The sequence below is a fragment of the Cyrtonyx montezumae genome, unplaced genomic scaffold (genome assembly GCF_038088225.1).
Source record: "Cyrtonyx montezumae isolate F1298 unplaced genomic scaffold, pur_monq_1.0 scaffold_17, whole genome shotgun sequence".
Taxonomy (NCBI): Eukaryota; Metazoa; Chordata; class Aves; order Galliformes; family Odontophoridae; genus Cyrtonyx; species Cyrtonyx montezumae.
In genome coordinates, this window is record NW_027071903.1 from 329,960 (window position 1) to 351,741 (window position 21,782).

Consider the following 21,782-nt stretch of genomic DNA (forward strand, 5'->3'; position numbering starts at 1 on the left):
CAGAATCTCAGCAGGCAACCTTTCAGCTGCCTTGGTTGGTACCACTTCTGGAAGCCTTACTTTTGATGCCTTTTGGCTCACCACACAATAGGTCTTTGTATTCCCTTTATAGTTAGCAAGCATTTTGTCCTATTTCCCTACATTAAGTTAGATCCAGCCTCTCAAGAATGGTCGAAGTGTAGCTGAACTTGCTCTGAAGAAAGACAGGGCTCTCAGATTCCATGCTTATTTTCATTTTCAAAGAGTTTGGACTTCCTGATAGCTCTACAGATTTCTCATTGGGTGTATATAGACTTTCATGGTACTGGTGTGCATTTACTCTGCCTCTATGATCACGTGTCTATCTTTTGAAAGTATTGTCTTAGGTGTTCATTTTATCTTCTTCTTACAAATCTTCCTTATGTGTACAAATTATTTTCTGAGGCTGGACATGGCTGTACTGTATTGCTTTGCTGCTGTCAATGGATATCAGAAGTAAGATGGGAAGGAAATAAAAAGCAGAAGGCACCAACGTGGTTCAAAAATTTATTCCTGTAAATCATCATCGCTCGAATTAATATTCAAGGAGTGTGTGTTTAAGTTAACTACCTACATAGAGTGAGAGACAGAGAGAAAAAGAGGTGATTTTCTTATTTCAGATTGTGCCATAGAATGACTAAGAACAGCCACAAGACAGAATATGTCACAGTGTTATCACTACACCTGCAGCAGAGCAGATAATGGTTCTGTACAGAGGCAGGCTGCGATGGGACATGTTATGACCAACAGCTTTTATTTTTAGCTCAAACTTAAAGAAAACATTGACACAAAGCAATACTCAGAGAGCAAGAATTCAAACAAATGACAAATATCTGGCATTTTACAAACTTGCATAATAAAACCCCACACAGCATTTGTTGTCTTGAGATTTGCCTATGGGAAATGACATATTCTGCTGAACTCTTTTTCTAAGACAATTTGTGAGCAGCTTCCCTGCGCTTTGCCAACTTATATTGGAGTCCTTATACAAATCATCTGAATGTCAGTATTTGCATTTCTGAAGGCAGGAACAACAGGGCATGCATATTTCATGCGCTTCTCTGATATCTGAAGTATTCTGAAACTCTCCCAGTTTAAACAGTGGATCGGTTTAAGGGATTGCGGCTGTGTCTATGGAATCTGTAACAGAGATAAGCTCCATTCCTTCCTACGAGGGCAGGAAGCATGGGAACAATTTGCTTTGTGCAGCATTATTTTTCAACATTTCTTAGGTAATCTGTTGGAGGACTTGAAGTTATCTCCAGCAAACAATTTATCTTGGCAGTATTGTTTGCTGTGGAAGTGGTTCCAAAACAGCAGGACTTGCAGAGGAACCCAAGTCCTGACATGTCTAAAAATGTTTTTAGCATGGCAGAAAACAATGTTGTGTATAAGAAAACAAGTCTGCCCAAGCCCTGCCCTGCATGCTTAGCAAAAACGTGGGAAGTAAGATGTGCAACTGATTTTCTTGTTTTTGAGTTCAGGAGGAAATGAGAAGACTGAACAGAGCAAAAAATGCAGAGAATAAAGCGAGCTGAATTTCAGACTTTATGGTTAGCACTGATCTGCTGCCTTGCCCTATCCAAGCTCTCTTAAGCAGAAATCAAAGCTTATAAGAAAAAAAAAAAAAGTGTAATGGTCTCTAATCTCCAGAGAGCTGCACGTGAATCCAGATTTTCAGAACTACATCCAACAATGCCAGCAACTCTCACGTGTTGTACAGGACCAAGACATGCCTGAACTTTGAGAAGGTTCTTGTCTCGGAGACAATGTCCTAGTTTCAGTCTGTATTTATGTCACATGCCATTATGTGTAATTATTATTTTTTTAGTTGCTGCACAATTGCTTTGTCTGTGCTATTTCTCCCTCTGTTTTCATGTGTGGAGAGATGCACACTGCTTGCCAAGGTCACTATGACTCCAGTACGTTTTAAGATGCCCTCCAGCTGCAGAAACAAGTGAAGCACCATCCAGTGGACAAAAGTGGTGACAGTAGTTACACTGCAGTGACAAGTTATGAAACATCAGTTCCGCTGAAATGGGTTGAGACATTTCCACTGCATTAGAATGACATGGAGAGAAAACCAAGCGTTAGAAAAAGATCATCTGCGACCTTCTGTGTATAGATGTTTGTGTACTGCCATATAAATAACAGTTCCCCCCACTGTATGAAACCCATCTGCTGGGAAATAGAAGACTGTACATAAAAGCAAACTTTCTGAAGTCTGTCATATTTTGGTGCAGAAGGAGAAGGAAATGAAAAAAAAAAATGAAGAAGAAGCATAGAAACATGCATAGACATGCAGACAGCTATACTCTATTCTATCAGCATGCACAGCCCCTCACGCACTTGCTGCCCATGTCCCACTAGATGGTGTTCATGCTACAAGAGAAAAATAAGATGGAAAAGTGTGTCTGAGCTGTCATAATGTCACCCTTTGGCTTTTTCTTCATGTGTTTTAAATACACCCTCATCTAATCTCACACACTGCCAGCTTAGCTGTTTCGTGCCTCATTTTCAAAGCAAGCAGGTACATGTTTTTCCTCACTGGACGTGGAAAATTCAGAGTGATACTGTATTTCCATATGAAACAGTTCTGACTAGATGTTGGTGCCTGGGTTCACCAGACTTCGTGAACCATGGAAGGAGCTGCTCAACAAGGTACCACGAAGGAGCATCACTGCGGAACTGAGCGCAGGGCACCAAGCATAAACCCTGCCTGCTCACACCCAGGGGAACCCCTTGGGGTTTGCAGTCGGTTGTCACAGGAGCAGATTTCCAAGAGGATGTGCACACAGAAACGCTGCTTGGGGCTGGGGAGGCATTGGCAGGCTGTGCCCCAGGGCTACAGGAGCACAGCAGCTCAGTCCCTCAGCTGCTTGAGGAGCGTCACGCACCTTCACTCTGTTACCGCAGAGATATAGTTTCAAGAAGCACAATTTTAGCCACAAACAACGATTTATTTTAGACATCTCGAAGGGAAACGCCACGCTTCAACAGCTGGACGAAGCACGGCGCCCTGGGGCACCACACCGCCGGCGCCAAGGACGACCCACCGTGCGCATGCGAACTGCGCTCCAAACCCCATCCCGGCGTGTGCGCATGCGCGCAGCCTCCAGCGACGCGTCCCGCCGGCCACCGCGCCTGCGCAGTGCGGGGCTCCCGACTTCCGCCTCCTGCGGCGCTACCCTGCCCACTTCCGGGAGTCCTCGGCTCCGCGGAGCGTACGGCGGAGGGGCACGGTGGCGGCCGCGGTGGCCCAGCGGCGGGGGCTCGGCCCCGGTTCGGCACGGCACGCTGCCGGCACGGCGCCAACCACGGCTCTGAGGGCAGCGGGGCCTCCGCCCTGAGGTAAATGCATCCCCTGTGCTCGCCCCAGCCGCCCTCTCCTCGGGGAGCCGGTTCCCTTCAGGAGCGGCGGTTCCATCCGGGCGAAGGACGAGTCGGGAAGGTTAGTGGGGGTCAGGCCTGGCTCTGGGAGGGCCCTGTCAGCGTCTGGTATGGGATCTGATGCTGAGTTACGCTGTGCTTCGCCGAAGGCGTAATTAGGTTGAAGTCGCTGTGACTGTTCGTATTAACAGCCTTAAGTTGGATTTTTTGAAGCTGATGCTCTCTGACTTGAAAAATCTACAGACAAAGCGGAGCTGTGCTGATTCATTAGGGGATGAAATGGAAACGTAAAGATTTTACGTTAGACTTCTGTGAGCACTTTGTGACTAAAAGGCTGCTAGCTTTTACTCTAAATTAATACACTTTGTGCTGTATTTTCCTCCATGATTTCCCCTTTATGCCTTTGATGAAGGCGTAGAACTCCAAAGGAAGTAAATGGTTTGCATATTGCAGTGGTTGAAAGGACCAAGAATGGAGAGGACCATTTGGTTTTATTGGATATGAAAACAAAGGCTTTAACACTCTCTGAATCAATTCTGAAAGTTACCAGTGGAAATATTTCAGCTTTGATCTATGACTTTTCCTTCAAGAAGTGAAATCACATGTAATAACTGGTGGAAAACTGTACTTGCTAGCCTGAGATCACAGTGCAGTCAGTGATGGTGATATGCAAGCTGTCTTCAAGTGAACGTAAGGACATTGCATAATATAATAAATGCAAAGATTGCAATGAGAAATTGTACTCTCACATAGAACATGACATCCATTTGTCACTGGCTGAAGAGTAAAGCCTCCAGCTTCCACACAACAATGCTGATAGTTGTTTAAGCTTCCTAGAGTCTAATCTCAATTTGAGTTTGTGGCCCTGTTCCAAAATAGGTAAGCTATAAAGGCTGGCCATTACTCATGCAAACTGTGCTTATGTCCATCCTTGGATAAAGGTTGTTCATGATTCCAAAAGTGTTTTGTCCTTGCTTTTGTAGGCAAGTGAGCTCATGGTAAATTGGTTTCTGTGTATTTCTTTGTTGAACGTTTAAGCCTTGTGAAATGTATTCTTCCACGTCTGCAGTGGAAAAAAAGGCTGTTCTCAAAGAAGATACCTTGCTGAACATCTCAGGTGTTACTCAGTGAGTTTCGATGCATATGGAAAAGTGACTTGGTGGTGGAGCTCTTATCAAGTTTATAGCTGATGAGCAAGAGTCTTTAATTTGTCATATAGTTACAAGTTCTTAAGTCTTCCAGAGTTTTTCTGTCATTTTGTGCAACTTCTGTTGCCCAGAATTCACGTCTGGGTTTTGGGGATGTTTATAAAGAGATAAGTAATTACATGACAGGCTTGCCAGTAAAAAAATCCACACATCTTTTATTGCTTCTGTGTTTCTTTTTTTTTTTTTTTCTGAGAAGCACATCCCCTTTTCAGAGCTGAAAATGAACACTTCTGCTATTTTCTGTGTCCTTCTACTTACTCTATAAGACTGGCATAAGGAGAATCTTTACAGTGGATTTAAACTTGACTATTAAATATGTACTTCCTAAAGATCATCTTGTGAATTTGCTGCCAGCCATGCATGCAAACAGCATCACATTTGTTATGTGTTTCCACTGTAAATTGTCAGTGTGTGCCCATAGTAGAGGAGATAGTTCAGTACAAAGAAGGGCAACAAAGCATAAACAAGAAATTCATGAGACAGATATGGTACAAAATATGTAACAGAAGGTTTTGAGGGAGATGGTGAGCTTTGTCACTGAGGGTATGGCACGGAATTGGGGTTGTAGTTGTTGGTTGTTGGACTGATTCAGTTTCCTGCTGCAGAGCTGGGCTGTTGCTTGGATTGAGGAAAGTGTTTTCTGTGCAGTTACCGGTTGATGGAGTTACTGGAGTAGTTTTATTTGTTTAATATGAAGTTGTTTGCTAGTTCAGTCTATTAGAGAAGTCGAAACAAGCCATAGTTTACTTATTTAATGGCTTTTTAGTTTGGATTGCACGCATCTACAATGAAAAGTAAGTTACTCACCTGGATTAGGCATGGTTATGTTTAGACATGATATGGTGTTTATCTGTCAGTGTAAATAATCCCAATTGCCCATGATAATGGATACAATGGTAGGTTTGCCCAGTGCTGTGTTTTTTATGACGTATTTGAATCGATCATATGTAAATGGTGCTTATGGAAGTGCATGATATCTGAGAGCATCCCTACAACTTCTGACTTAACTGGCACTTCGTCAGCAAAGCTGGAGGAAAAGCATTCTCTACTCCATTGTAACTGGTATAGGAGGAATCTAAGGAAGTGTCCATTGTATAACTAGAAAGTGACCCCAAACCATTTGACTTTTAACAGCTGATGGATTTTAGACCTGTATATCAATTCTTATCTGAATATCTGTGAAAAAGTATTTTCTTTTTTTTTTAAACAGTAAAGAATTTTCTTCTTCACAAAGATAACAACAGGAAAGGACTGGACCTAACTTTAAAATGCTCTTTTTTCTTATTCCTTTGAATGCTGAGGGGCTTCGTGGTGCGATAGTAGTGTGATATCATTCATTTTTCTGAAGCCCATGGTAACCTTATTCCAGTGAACTTACAGAAGGGAGATTTGCTGATGCAGTGGCTCTTCTTTATCCCCATTGGAGCACTGCAAGTGTTTCAAGCATAGTCATTTTACAAGATCATCTTTCCACTGATTTCAGGTTTCTAATGCAACTTTTAATTTTTCTTTGTATTTCCACGTGCTTTCTATGCAGCATGCATATTGCTTCTTAATACCCTTGTTATTCCAATAAAGTGCCTGCTGTTTGTGCATTTCATGAGCAGTAAGATGTAGGTCAGATAAGACATACTTAACCTGAGAATTTCAAATAACTCCTAACAGTGGAACTGCATTAGATTAGTTTTAATATAATCACCTCTATGGAGAGATTATGTTTTGCATGAATTGTTGAATGATTTGTTCTTAGCTTCCAAGGCCAGGTAAGGATTTTAAAAAAGTCAAATGAAAAACCATTGTTTGAAAATATTATGTTTAAAGCATTATGCTTTGTCCTGGATGTTTGTACTTCAAATGTTTAACAGAGATGCAGTGTAAATTTTGATGAGGGCAAACATTGCAGTGAATAAATCAGCCACCTACGAGAAAGCTGTGAGTGTCTTGGTGGGGGTGCATAGTGCTTGGTAAAGTATCAGTGTGTTAATTCTTGTCCTCTTGAAGGGAAGCAAGGCAGGGGGTAGTGGTGTAATTAGCTAGAGGGGGAAGCAGTGTACACGAGTGGTGAAAATGGCCAGGGAGGGAGAAGTCATATCAGAACGACTGTATCTGTTATTCTTGCAAATGCTGAACTGTGATGGCACTTCCATGTGTAGCAGGAGCAGGAGATGCTGCAAGAAACACTGACATACCACACACAACTCCAGTGGGGATTAAGGAACTGACCAAACAAATCATGTCCCTGTCTCGCCATGGAGTTCTCTGTTAATAATTTCAAATTATTCCTCTGCCTTCAGTGTTTTACCTGCACAGGCTTAACGTGTCTTCTGTTGCTTGTCATCTTCAGCTCGGAGAATGGGTGGGTGATGCTGCAAATTAACATGATGTACTCAACCTTCCTTCGTTTTGTGCATTTCTGTTTTGCTTCCTCAGAATGCCACGTCAGTGACAACTTAATGATGGCAGTTTTCACAACGTTTTGAAAACTTGTTTAACAGAGAGTATAAAAGGTTATTCAAAAAGCAAAACGGAAAGGATTCAATAGTTTTACTCAGTTATACATTAAGAAGAATATTCATTACCTTTTTGTCTTCTATAGATGATACAACTTTGTTTATATTAGACTTGACTCTTCTTGTTTCCGGGGGAAGTCTGTCTTGGTATAACTTCCCTTAAACAGCCCTGTTCCAAGTGCCATGTGCTGATTTCCAGAATGGAATTGCTGAAATTGTTCAAGCTTTGAAGTACCTGATTTTCTAAATAAAATGTGTTCCATCCCATTATGAAAATGGTAAACCTCTAGACTGTTTAAAAAGAAGTGCTCTTGCTTCACAAAGTCCATCTTCAGCTTGAGAGTTACATCCTAGTGAAAAGGAAGGAGTGTGATTAAAGTTTGTGAGACATTTGTATTGTGAAATAAGATGTGGTTAGAACAGCTAATGCTAGCCTCTCAGTTCTTATACTGACTTGTACATCATAGTACTATAATAATTATTTGACTATATTTGAAATTTCAGCAAGGAGAACTTTCTGACTGCATATTTCCACTGGCATAATTGTGGAGCATTTTCTTTTTTATACAGATTCTGGAAAGAGTAGCTTCTTTATTTTAAATTGTCCCTATCTGGATTGATAATTAGTTTTAAAACGAATGTTCCTAGAATATGTTAGAATTACAAAAACAGTGTTAAGCATGCTTGTTGCCAAAAACCTTGCTCTAAGCAATGAAGTCAATCAAATGAAGTTGTTTTTTTGTTTCTTTGTTTTTGCATACTTCAATTTGTAGAGGAACAGCAAACAGAAAATGCAGACTTTTTGGCTGCTTTAGTTTGTGATCTTAAAAAGAATGAACAAGATAGATATGGTGCTAATTGAAACACTGTTTAGAGTGTTTTAGAGTCTAGAAGGTTTGCTTTTCCCCTGGTCAGAAGCTTGCTTGCTGTAATTGCATGCAGCGTATTCCTATCATAGGACATTATTTCTACTTAACATTTTCCTGACAAAGCATGAGTGCTTTACTAATCAGTTTTTTGATGATGTCTTTTCAGATTTCATCAGATACGACTATGTGAATATCCTAGTGTAGCCCAAAGAAGGACGTGATGTCAGAATAACATACAAAACAATTGTGAGGTATGTGATTTATTTATTTGTAATATTTTTTATATTTTTAATCTTTTCTATTGTGTTAAAAATGTTTAATTGTATTAAAGATGCCCAAGACAAAGCAAATACAGTAATTTTATGCCATTCCGTTTGCATGCTGGAGTAGTTGTTTGCAAAATTAATCTAAAAATCACATTTGTCAGGGGGTGTGCAGATACTGATTTATTTCTTTTCAGAGTCTTGATGTCCTGATTTATGATGGTAACTTGATCTGAGTACCTGAAAACTTGCCTTGATTGAAAAATAATTGTATGTTTCTTCTGCTGAGATACTGCACCCAATCTGGGTGGAATTCCAAATTTGTGTTCTGTTTGAAGCTTCAGAACTGGAAGCTTGATTCTTGCTTCACTGATTCCTTCCAAGTAGTTGGAAACATCTATGCAGCAAGAGATCTTGGAGGAGCAGCTATTTTAAATGTTACTTTGGAATCTCTGCACTGTAATCTGTGTATGCTTGCTTTCATTTCCAGTCTTTAAGCTGATTTCTGCCAAGCTCAAACCATTAAAGTTTAAGGGACAGAAGGATTTGATAAGCAGAATGTTTATCATTCTTGATTCCTAGTAGATAGGACTGAGAGGTTTTTGAAGATTCTAAAAATACAGAGCATCATCTGAAAACTGCGAGGTTTTCCACTTGGTGTTGTTTGCTTTGACTGTTTCTGTACTCAGAGTCTTGGGATGTAACCTGAATTCTCATAAAGGCTACCAGCATTACAGAGAAAAACCTGAGGTTTCTTCATAGCTGTCATCAATCATTACAGTGCTTTCACACCTCTTTGATATGGCCTTAAATAGCACGAATCAGTGTAATTTTTGGCACACAGTATACTTCAAGGTAGCAGTCCAGTGTTAGTGTTTAAATTTTGATTTGTCTCGTCTTTGTTGTGCTCTTCAGTGCTGCTATTGTGCGTCTTTGCTGGCTAGAGATGTTTGAAAAGTAACTGTTTTCATCAAGACTGATATTGTTTTGAACCCTGTTTTTGTTTCACATTGGAACAACAACAAAGCCTTAAAAGCATTTTGATGAAATTAATTAATGTGTTCTTTGAAAATCCAGTTCATGCAATCCATTGCCACGCTCATTTAACCACTACCATTTGTTTCCCTTAGGTCTGCTCTGATCTGTTTTTTTTTCTGACAGTTTCATTTCGTGGTTATGCTTTTGTGGATTTTGTTGTTGCTTTTTGTAAGTTTTAAATACAGTTGCACTTTTCTCAAGAAATTTTGTTGCTCTCAAACTTGTTCTGGTTTTTGCTAACAGTGTTCTGAAGCGCTGATGTTTCTGTTCTTGGCTTTTCTCTGGATTTTTGAGGCAGTACAAAAACTCAACAGGCTAATGTCATAGTTTGCTATTTTCTGAGAGACATAAGTTGTAATTTGATGAAGATAAGATGAAAATAATTGTATTTGATGAATAATAATTCTAAAAGAAAGTAATTACATTTCTAATAAAAAGAGTAGTTTACAGGCATAACAAGGTGTAATTAAAATTGTTCTAAAATCTCTTTATCATTTGTCACATTCACATTATAAAAATGAAGTTACAGAATTAGAACACTAAACAAATTGCTTACAAAATTGTTGCTGAAAGTTTGTAAATTAGCATCTTACAGCATCCTTTTGCAGTCATGGAGCTGTTAAGCTTTGATGATACAATCCCATTAACTATTTTGAAGCTGAATATGTTTTATTTTACAAAAGTGGAAAAGGAGAGCACCTGTATTTCTGGCTTCCTCATGTGTGGTAATGGTATCTTTTCTTCCTGCAGGGCGAGTCCAGAGAACCATGCAGTCATCGGGGCACAGGTTCCGTGATGTTGAGCACCATCCACTTCTTGCTGAAAATGACAGCTATGATTCCTCTTCCTCAGAGGCCGACATGGCAGAGAGGGTTTGGTTCATCCGAGATGGCTGTGGTATGGTCTGTGCTATAATGACATGGCTTCTGGTTGTCTATGCAGACTTCGTAGTGACTTTTGTCATGCTGCTGCCTTCCAAAGACTTTTGGTACTCTGTGATCAACGGTGTTCTCTTTAACTGCTTGGCAGTGCTAGCTTTGTCATCACATCTGAGAACCATGCTAACTGATCCAGTAAGTATGCAATCGCTCCTTGGTGTTGGAGTATTCTTTCATATCGTTCAGCAGCAGCAGAGAAATTTGATATTTGGTGTTTGTTCCCACCTACTAGGGAAAACAGTGTTAGACCCAAACTCCTCGAGTCCTCTATACTTTGCCTGTGTTCATGTGAATGAAACCACAAATAAGCTTTGATTTGAGGAGCAGATAATATAAAACAAATTATAAGGCCAGAGGTAGGCTCATGAGAAGCACAGTTCATTTGTTTAAATAATACCCATTGTGAAGAAGCTGGTAAATCTTCAGTCTTTATTATCCTCTTTTTTTCCCCTATATTTATTTTCAAAGCCTTTTAAGAAGCTGTAATTGCATCCCGTTGTACCAGTTGAAATATGTCTTCCATTTATGGCAAATGGAAGAATTCCTGAGGTAGAAAAACCTCAGTCACATACCCACTGTACTACATAATTCATACATTATCTCTTTAAGGTATTTAGGATCAGCAGAAGGAAAGTGTGAGTTTAACTACCGTGCTGTTGTGACAATAGCTGTGTGAGTTCTTAAAACTGTTCATTTTTAGGGCTTTTAATTCAGGAATTTAAGAGGTTAAATTGCTTATTTGTACTTAAATATCTTACTTCTAGGAAATAAATCTGTTGGAAGAAGGATGGGGAAGGGGGGGGAACTATTTTCTGGAGCATTTTGAAACAGTGTTTGTAATAGTTGATGAAAATGTTATGTCCTCTACAGACTGACAGCTAAGAAAGTTTAAGGTTAGGTTGCTTCAAAATAGGCACTGGTAAAACTGTCTCTTTCTAGACCTGTGTTCTTTATGGATAAGACATCGTTGCAACTGAGATGAATCACTACTCTTCTTTTATTCTCTCCTCTCCCAGAATTGAAGACATGACTGTGTGGTAGAAACTAAGATTGAAGGGAATATGTTTAGAGATGATTTATTTCTTTTTTAATTATAATGTACTGTCATAGCTATGTATATATTTTTTTTAAATTGAAAGGAATTAGCAACAGTCTGAGGGTAGAAAATATGTAATGTGAGTTTTTTTTATCATCAGAGTGCTTAGGGCATGATCTGAAGATGCTGTGCTTAGGGACTGATGAATAGGAAAATTTGTCAGATGGTTTTATAAGCCTATATTTACCTGGAACAAGATAAACGTATGCATTCAGGAGTTACCTCTATCCTTGAGGTAGCTCTCTGTTTCTACAGTAAAGTACTATTGTAACTTAAATGTGAATGTTTAAGTTATAGATAATATATTGCAAAAAACTACTTCAGTGATACAGAATAGTCTTTCAGAAGCTCACTTCCAGTTTGTGCCCCTTCAAAGACCAAAGTAATCCTTCCAATTCCTGCCAATTCACGACGGTTCATTATCATCTTTTATGTCAGAACAGCTGCTTTTTGGTGAACAGTTTGGAAGACTGATCAATTGAAACACGATTTCTTTTTCCTGGTGGTTTATTCTTCTTCTGAATGTGTTCTTTCAGCTGTCTATCATGAAGATCTTTCACAGTAGTAAAAGGCAGAAGGAAATGCTGGGTGCAGAATGGTGAAACTGATGGTTATACTGGCAATGTGCAGTGTTAATGCTTGATTGCAAAAGGAAAAAAAGATTGTGATTCTAAAAAAAATTGTGTACGTGGGACAGGTAGCAAAAGCTTGGAATTAGAGAGTTGAAATAAAATCTTTCAAGTATTTATTGCTGAGTTAACTTTTGTGTATGGCTTGGCCCAACAGTAGAATGTCACAGTGTATGTGAAAGCATTTTTCTTTTCAGTGCTAAACTTGGATAACTTGTAAGCAAATACTGTACCTGTAGTGCCTATATCTGTGTGTAATGGTATGTCTTCCTCATCATTCTGTTTAAGCAACAGCAAATTCTGGCAGAAGTGTGCTAATACTTGGCCATAGCTGTGTCTTGCTGAAGTGAAATTGAACTTGAGGTCACACGTTGGTGGCTTGCTCATTTGGAAGTGATTCTGGCTTTTGGCAGATTAACGTCATGTAAATGAACTTATTTCAGCAATTATCCTGAGATTACTGGTATGGAGTCTATAAAATGTATTATTAAGCACTTTCATATCATTGAAGCAGCTGTTTCTCTTTTAATTGAAATGATTTCAGGGGGCTGTACCCAAAGGAAATGCCACTAAAGAGTACATGGATAATTTGCAACTAAAACCAGGAGAAGTGATCTACAAATGTCCAAAGTGCTGTAGTATCAAACCTGAACGTGCACACCACTGCAGGTATGCCATGGTTTGTTTTATTTTAAAGCATTTGTGCATGTTGAATCTTGGAATAATCTTCCTGATTTATGTCAGTTTTTCCCCTACTGATTCCTTTTGATATTCAATAACGTTTTCAGAGATGTATGTGTTGTAGAATGAATATGTTGCAGAAATATGTTGCTAAGTTATACTATAGCATGAATGTGGATGAGGGGAAGGAAGTGAAAGATGCCATATCTTTAAAATCTGTTTGTCTTTGCATCATTCTAGTTATTGTGCCACACTTTGGTAGTGCAGGGCAAAGGAAAGAATCTCAAGGAATTTTTCAGATAGAAACTGATGAAATAAATGCCTACTTCAGTCTTGAATTGAGAAAATACTGGTAGACTTTGTAGTTCCTCATTTGAAAAAACATGTGAATTGGTTCCTTATTTTCTCAGTTTTATGAATAATCAGCTAAATGTATTTCTGTTTGTTGAAGATTCATTTTAATTTTACCATCAAAGTGATGGTAATTTGAACTTAGTGGGCTATGCATGGGATAGTAGATATGCGTGATCAAAAGATCAGTTCTCAGACTTCTGAGTTTTCAGGCAGTGTGAATGTGCATTTGTAGTATTTATTGTGTGAGTTGAAAGTAGACATGCCTGCATAATTAGGGCACTGATAAATATGTAATTTATTTTTGGTTTCTGGTGGCTCTTTCTAGGTGTGAAGAGTGACATGTATGTGGCATGTTAAGTTTAAGTTTCTGAGCTAGTAGCCGTCAGAGCACTTTATGTATCCTGTAAATGTGTGGTTTCTAAATTAAACATCTCATTGTGTGTCACATATCTGTGGAAGTTATGGCTGAAAAGCTATTTCCATTATAAATGCTCTGCTTTGACACTGAAATCTTGCTCTTATCTCAGATGTGAGTGGGTTTTTGTATCTGGAACATGAAGGGAAAAGTGTCATATATAAATAGCCTTGTATAGAATTATCTTTCAGTTGATTTATCTGTGTTTCAGGTTAGCTATGGCATGGATGCAGACACCAGGCCTGGCTTCATGTGCAATGAGTTTGATTCTGGCTGGCAGTATTAGCTCCAGCAGGGCATGACATGAACACAGCTGTGCTGTTTGCTGGGCAGGCTTGGGGGTGGAAGCAGTGCAGCTTCTATCTTGTGGTAGAATATAAACTGCTATCCTATTGGGAGCCAGAACAGCTTAGTGCCATCTGTTCAGATGGCTTAGCACTGTGTTCATGGGATGCAGCAAAGGAATACCCAGAGGCTCTGCTGAGTGTAGGTTGGATCTTGTTAATTTGCTCATGGCAGATTTAGGCTGGCTCCTACAGACTTTACAGGTGTCTTTGCAAAGTGTTTCCCACATCTTCAACCCCTGTAGGATTTACTAATTTGGAAAATGAAGACATTTTATGTTGAACTCTGCATATGAACAAAGAAGCTGGAGAATTGAAGAGCCTGGAGCCCGTGCAGCTGTGTGACTCTGGATAGGCAGTGCTTGAATGGTAAATCTGGATCTAACAACCATGGGGGTTTCAGGTGAAACTATAGAGTTGCTGAATTACGTCTGGGTCTCCTCATGCAGGTGCAGAAATACTAGGTGTTCCAGTAGCCTAGGATCCCAGATAAGGCAGTGCTGATTGAGTAACAGGTATTCTTCGTGGGCAACCTGGTCTAGTTGTCTCTGCCCGTGGCAGGGGTTGGAACTAGATGGTCTTTAGGATCCCTTCCAACCCAAATTGTTCACAAGATCACAGAATCATAGATTTATTTATTTATTTATGGGTTTTTTTTTGCTTTGCTAAGATGCTTTGTCAGATGTTCTGCACTCTGAAAGGGAAAGTTACCACCTGAAAGTCTATGTGCTATCCTTTGTGAGCCTGCTGTTATGCTTTTCTCAGCAGTTGGACATCTGGTTTAGCTGTCTTTCTTTGTGTTACCCATACCACACTACTAGTTTGTTAACTTTTCATAAGGAAGTTTTTTTTTTCTGCAGTTTCCTGAATGTTGAATACGTGTTGTATGAACAGGTAAATGGGCTGGGAAACACCTGCAAGAATCTGCTTCTTTGCCTTAGATTCAGCACTGCAGAATTGCACCAAATCGTAGAAAAAATGAATTATTTTGATTATAATCCCAGCTTTTTATTGCTTACAAAACCCATTCTGATTGTATTAAGAGGATGGTCTAGTCCCAAGTGGTCAGAGTGGCAATTTGCTGATAAAAGAGAGTTGAAAATGGGAATTGAATTTGGTTCCTATTGGGAAATAGTTGCACTCAAAGCCACAGTGCAGGTTTTGAGTAGTAAATTATTAACAGAAGAGACTCTTATGATGCAGTTATGAAAATTGTTGTGCAACACTGCAGAAGTTCTTCTGCGGAAGAAAAATAATTTCATAATACCATTAGTTATGGGAAAACAAACAAGAACCCTTTATCTACAGCTTGGATATCTAGCCTCCATAAAACACTTGTAACCAAGATTTTACAGAGCAGTTAACACTTTCAGCATAAAGAGGAGGTTATGCTAGGTGAGTGCTCTGTCATTTCTGCTGAAGCACAGCTGTCATTTCCATATATTCTGAGTGCCTGAGTTTCTGTGTGGGGAGCTGTTATTTGCAATCAAGTTGCTGGGGTGCTTGCTTCAGTTTTTCTGTGAACCTCTGTTATCCACGTTGATTTTTGTTACGCCACTAGCTGTCTCTTTCTGAACGTTATCCTTGGCATTCAAAACTGTCACTGCATCTGCAGTTGCCTGAGTGCATTCAGCAGCAGCAGGCTGGAGAAGACCTTCCTTTGTCTGCAGCTTCTTGTTCTTACTGCCATGCTGCTCCTTCCTATTGTGCAGGCATCAGGGTTCATGCAGCTATACAGTGAAATGACCCAGATTGTGATGAGTGGAGTGTTTTCTCTGAACTCTTGCTGCATGAATGTCAGAGCTGGGACCAGGGAAGGAACAGCATACAAATGGCTGGGGTGGGAGGAAAGCTGTGCCACTGTTTCCAGCATCACTGCCAGTTTGATGGCTGAAAGCATTCGTTGAATCCCTGGTGTTAAATTAGAAATGAAGGCAGAGTTCCAGACATCTGATGTCTTGGGATTGCTGAGGAGGCTTGTGAGAAATACTGAATGAGCAAAAGTGATTCCTGCCTACTTCCCATCCTTTGAAGTGGTTGACTTGATTTGAATCTGGGTATGTTTTACTCAGTACTTCACCTAAATAGTCTTCTTAGAGCAGCAGTTGATTTTCTGTGTTCCTTGAGGAGACTGTCATGGTCATGGAGACTATCATTAGCTCAGGACTTAATGGGAGGCTGAACTTACAGGCTCATGCTCTGGAAGGAGAATCTTTTGGAGAGCCTTCTGAACATCTTCTCAGGAATCATATCTGTTTTGTTCTGAGCTGTGTTTCCTTGTGGTACTGTTCTTGTGTGAGCACAGCACTATATGAACAGTGATTTTAATCAAAGGAGTTGTCATGGATAAAACAAGAAGCAGTGGGAATGTAAGGGTGGGTCATGGTAGCCCAGAGCAAAGGGAGCTTCAGAGGGGCTGTGTGAGATTTGGGATTACTTCCTGTTACCAGCATGGGAGTATGTTGTACTTCTTCCTAAACAACTTAGTAGGCATCCAGAGGCAGTGATTTAAATACTATTTTATGCACGGGACCATTTTATTTATTTATTTTCTTCCAACTTCCTTCACTGTAATAATAATCTAGCTTTGTTTCGTGGCTTGTTGCTGCAGCATTTGTAGATATTATGCATAAATAAGCATGTGTTTTGAATAATAGTGCTTGAATTTGTGAGGCTTATTGAGCTCGATGTATTGCTGAAATGGAAATGAATAACATTTTGAATGTTTTGCAGGAAAATATGAAATGCTCCAAGTCTGTGCCTATCTTAAGCTATTGGTATAAGGAAAAAAGTTCAGTACATTTCCAGCTGATCTGGTTCTTCCATATAACAATGAATATTTGTCTGTAGATGGGCCTGAATATAAGAGAATTGAGCTCTTCGTTGCTGTATGGTCAGATGTAAAATGAACTATTGAAATATTTGTGTTTTTCTTGGGGATAACCATAACTCAGAACTGGACAGAAACTATTTTGTTGCAGAATTAGTGAAGAATATGATTGTTTAAGTACTCCTTAATAAGCAGGCAAAGAACATGTGCTGCATATAGTTTCTGTTTCATGTTGAAGAAGTGAACTGTGATATGGTAAGCAGTTCTCTGGTTTAGACTGTGACAGCATATGCATGGAGTTGTGTGGCCTATCAAAACCTCAAGAGTAGCAGTTTCTTTCATGAAAATACAGAATCTTTTTTCTTCTGTACAAATGACATTTACAGCTTGTTAGTCTGTGGACTTGACAGAAATATATATATAATTTAAAACAAACTAAAGCACCACAATATCAAACCCTTCTCCAGAAGAGTTTGTTAGTTGTTTTCTTTTTGTCATGTGTGGATGTAGAGAGGACTGAGGCTTTGCTTAATCAGTGCCACGGGTGCCTAAAACTAGTTACTCTAATGATTCTCTGCAGAGTATTGACACTGCTTATCTGCTGTGAAGGGTACCACGGTCAGTTTTATAACAGGCAAAACTTGAGGCATAAGTGACCAAATAGTTCCTTTTTGAAAAAGAATGCAAAGAAAACAGCAGGGAAAATTCATTTCAGCACATCTTCTTCCTGCCACTGGATACATTTATTTCAATTTTAAAGCACAAGCTCTGGTTTCTCCACTAAAGTCTTGTTTTCTTTCCTCTAGTATCTGCAAACGATGTATTCGAAAGATGGATCACCACTGCCCTTGGGTGAATAACTGCGTGGGGGAGAAAAATCAGAGATTTTTTGTTTTGTTTACGGTAAGGGAGAATCAACAGCAGCATGACTTCAGTATGAATCTACCTCCAGTGTAACTATTTTGATTGTTTACTGTTGACTGTAATGGCTTAAGGGCAAAATCTTCAGGTAGGAAGGTATTTAAGGTATTTTTGACCATATTCATTTTAACCCATTTTGTAAAGTTCTGTTATTTTAAGTCATCTCGATTTTGCTTTTTTATATAGTAATACCTATTGACATTGTAGCATGAGTTATGGAGCTAATCTTTATAAACTTTCATCATTGCCCATGTTTTTAGATTCAAACTTAATTAAGAACTTTACGTCATTGCTTAAGTTAAAATCAGAAATAGGAAAATATACTTGCTGTGAAGTGGTAAAGGCTGTCTGAAAAAACAGTGTCTGGTTTACTGCCTGGCAGCAGTCAAAAGTAAGCACTCTCTCTCATTTCCAGATGTATATAGCCCTAATTTCAGCTCATGCGCTCATACTGTGTGGGTTTCAGTTTTTCTCCTGTGTCCGAGGGCAGTGGACTGGTAAGCAAACACTTGACTTTTCCTTAGCAACTTAGTGAAAGTTATCACTTGCACCTACTTCAATCCCACGTGTGACATACCATGGGACTTGGTCTTTTTTTCTGTGGGGCCCTAAAAGTGTTCTCTCACCTGATAAGTTTCTTGTAACTGTGACACGTTTTAAGTATCAAACAGCTTTTATTGCTGTTTATTGAAGGGGAGGTATCTTACTGTGAACATGCTTTGTGAATTTATTTGTTCTTTCTTAACTAAATGTCTTGTTTTCACAGAATGCAGTGACTTCTCCCCACCTGTAACTGTGATCCTGATGATCTTCTTGTGCCTTGAGGGTTTTCTGTTTCTCACTTTCACTGCAGTCATGTTTGGCACCCAAATCCACTCAATATGCAATGATGAAACGGTAAGGACTGCTACTTTTATGTACTATAACAATTCTTCTAGGAAGATGTACTTAGACATAGTTTGATTTACATGGGGGAAGACTTTTATTTCGTACGAAACCTGAAATCTGAAACAAATCACAATTTTTACTTTCAGTCATAAAGTTGAGAAACTGGTTTGTGCTTTCTAGCAGATGTTCTTGCACCATTTCCTTTCCTGAATTTTAAAGTTAGGTTTTCAATTGTGCATGTTGCACAACTTCTGACTTCAGGTTGGACTTCACAGCCATCAGAAACTCCTGAAACGTCAGGACAAATGACTGCTTTCCTCAGCTGTATGCTTACATGGGCTGTTCTGTTTTGATTCTTCACGTTTTTTCTCTACTTTGATTTCTTCTGTTCAAACATAACCCTGGTTTGGACGTTTGATTCCCTTGCCCTGAGATTTGCAGTTTCAAGCCTTGAGAGGATATTTGATGCCAGATGATTGACTGGAAACATAAGGAATTTGAATATTGTTTAGAATTTTCCCTTCATTAGTGGGAAACTAAGAAAACAAAGTGCATTTGGGAGAGTAAGCCAGGCTTCAGTAATTACAATATGAGCATCTCTGTGGAAGCCTAATTGCTTGGTGTCATTAAACGAGTAAAGAACATTTGCTGTAGGTATATTGTGTGCAGATCCTCTAGCTTTAGCATCATCTTTTCTGCTCATTTTGTTTTCCAGATTGGAGGGCTGGGAGAAAAGATAGAAATAGGCCAGCCTGTCTTGTATATGTTGTACGTTCTGAGTCCTCCTCTACGGGTCTGCATCAGCTCTTCTTAGTTCATTTGTGCCAAATAAATACCAGTGAGACACCAATTAGCTCACTATAATTTATAACAATGTGCAACAATCAGTTTTGGTAACTCCTTGTAGACTTTGGACAGTGTGTCACTGCACATCTGTTTGCATACAGGAGATTGAAAGACTGAAGAGTGAAAAGCCAACGTGGGAGCGGAGACTACGTTGGGAAGGAATGAAATCTGTTTTTGGGGGTCAGCCTTCACTCCTGTGGATCAATCCTTTTGCTGGATTTAGGATCAGACAAATTCTACTGAGATCAAAGAAAGGAGGACCTGAATTTTCTGTTTGAGTCTAGTTATGCTGGAACTTGCAAGAATACTATATAATATTTATTTGGGGCCAGAGAAGGCTGTCTACATATAATCTGTGACCAGGTGAAACTGATACCAGACATTTGCTTGTAGCAAGCAGAGTTTTATACGTTTATTGTCACAGACATCTCATTAACTTTCAGAGACACAGACTGGATCTGTAATGGTCTTAGTGGCAAGATAACATAGAAAAAAGCACGTGGTCACACTAAAGAAGCCAAATGTTGTCATGCTACTGTAATTTATTTTTTGAGATTAATTATGCATTTTTTTTGTTAAACCCTTTTTATTTGATAAATGTTTGGGGAATTACCAGTGTGTTTTTATAAAAATTATATACTTAAGTGCAGTTGTCAATCATAAGGAGAAGCATTCTGGTGAAAGGTGATCTCGAATGAGACCCAGCCTTCTAAATCCAGTTTTCAGGGAATAGTGGTTTGTTCAGTTTTGATTTATATTTCAGCTGATCCTAATAAACAGAGCTATACTTCTGTGTCCCACCTCAGACACACATTCCTCATATGCAAGTGATTCAAGGGACTTGTGCACATGACAGCATAACATGTCAGAGGCACTATTACACCCCTGCCAAATGTCTTCCCAGGCTCACAGAAGCATGTCTTGTGTTTGGCAGTATTAATCTCATGTGGCATTTTAGGTAAGTTCTAAATCTTCAGCAGATGACACTTGTAACAGCTGAGGGCAGAATTCTGCCCTCAAATATGCATCTCTGTGCATTGATTCTAGAGGAACTTAAGAAGGTAGGTGTTGTGAAGTTTGTATCTTGTTCTCTGAGCAGGGATAACTGGGGCCTGTGACTGTTATAATGAAAAATACTGCAGGTTGGCGTCGATCTACTGAGAACAGTTGGCTTTATTAGGTCTTGTTCTGCTCCTTTATTTTATTGTACAGACTTTTCATGGAAGGAAAACTGTTAACTCAATGGTCCCTTGAGCAAAGAAATCAGAAGAACGAGGGATGTTCCTTCAGAGCTGACACAGCTTGCCTCTTTCTCAAGTACGTGTCTTCAAAGTAGAAAAATCCGCAATAAAAGGAATTAATTTTAGTTTCACCATCTTCCATCGAGAATTCCTTTCAAGAGAAGAGGGCAGTATAGATCTTGAACTGCTTTATGTGGGCCTGACAAACAACAGTAGTGCTCAGAAATGTTTGTAAGTGCGAGTAATGAAACGCAGATTGCCAGTAATGAAATCCAACTATGAGTGAATGCTTGAAAATTTAAAACTATTTTTTGTGTTCTAGAAATTCTTGACAAGATAAAGGATGAAACAGGAGCCTTGATGCATAGCTTGAAATCGTGCCTAGAAAGTAAATAGCTCCCTGTTCTGGGACTTGCCTTAAAATTGTTTTGTTCTTGCTTTTGCTTTGCAAGTTGCACTGATGATCTGTCCCACCTCAAGCAGTTCAGTGTGCTCGAGAATCTTTTGTTGGTAAGTTTACTTACTTACAGGAGTTAACACTTCCTTTTTCCAGTGACCTGCTTCTCCATTTCTTTGTAACTGTTTGTGGCATCTTGATTCATCAGGTTTTATGCCGCTGAGTGAGTGAATTTACTGAGGGGTCTGTTTCTTACCAATGGCCCTGCAAACAGAACTGTGCAATACGGTGTAGTGTGCTCACTTCGCTTGGAGGAGAATGGTGTGGAAGGCTGGAGAAATTCTGGCAGCCAATTGAACAAAGCTACATCTCACACAAGTGAGGGGAAAGGCAGAAGTTCCACGAGAATCTTTGCATATTCAGTTGCACATCTTAAATGCTGGGAAAAACAAATGTGTCTGGCTTTGTCATGAGGCTCTCAATGTGTATATTGTTTAATAAAATATCCTGATGAAAATCAGAAAATATCACATCGAATGGACGAACTCTGTGACTTAGCAAGTGTGTGCGTGTGTGAAATCAGGTTTACTTGGCTTTTCAAATCCTTGTTACGTTGTAATTTTTTTAATGTAAAGAAATAAAGTAATTAATTAAGTCTTAAAGTTGATTAACTTCTGCCCCCTATGTAGCACTTTTTTTTTTTGCATGTCTGTGTTGCCCATATCAAATTGTTTTGGAGTTCGGCGACTTCAGGGTAATGGTCCTTCATGCTTTGGTGTGTAATCTATGTCAAGTTATGGCTGTCCCTACTCCAGATTAACTCTGTTCTGTCCCTGAAATGCAAGGCTGCTGTGAGACAGCATGCTGTGGTTACTCTGAAGTCTTTACCAGACTGACTGTGTAATG

At 39.4% G+C, this 21,782-nt stretch overlaps 1 protein-coding gene across 2 annotated transcripts; it reads left to right on the forward strand.

Annotated features, from left to right (window-relative positions):
* The first annotated feature begins 3,309 nt into the window (after nt 1-3,309).
* On the forward strand, nt 3,310-21,219 carry ZDHHC7 (zinc finger DHHC-type palmitoyltransferase 7). Of its 2 annotated transcripts, none has more exons than XM_065733096.1 (8): nt 3,310-3,369; nt 8,162-8,246; nt 10,047-10,369; nt 12,504-12,628; nt 17,390-17,486; nt 17,920-18,001; nt 18,271-18,401; nt 19,340-21,219. In XM_065733096.1, the coding sequence occupies exons 3-8, from the start codon at nt 10,064-10,066 to the stop codon at nt 19,514-19,516; spliced, it is 918 nt and encodes a 305-aa protein (XP_065589168.1). In that variant the 5' UTR covers nt 3,310-3,369; nt 8,162-8,246; nt 10,047-10,063; the 3' UTR covers nt 19,517-21,219. The 2 variants fall into 2 exon arrangements, with proteins under 2 accessions (XP_065589168.1, XP_065589167.1); XM_065733095.1 differs by lacking the exon at nt 3,310-3,369 and adding an exon at nt 3,405-3,469.
* Nucleotides 21,220-21,782: the final 563 nt, after the last annotated feature.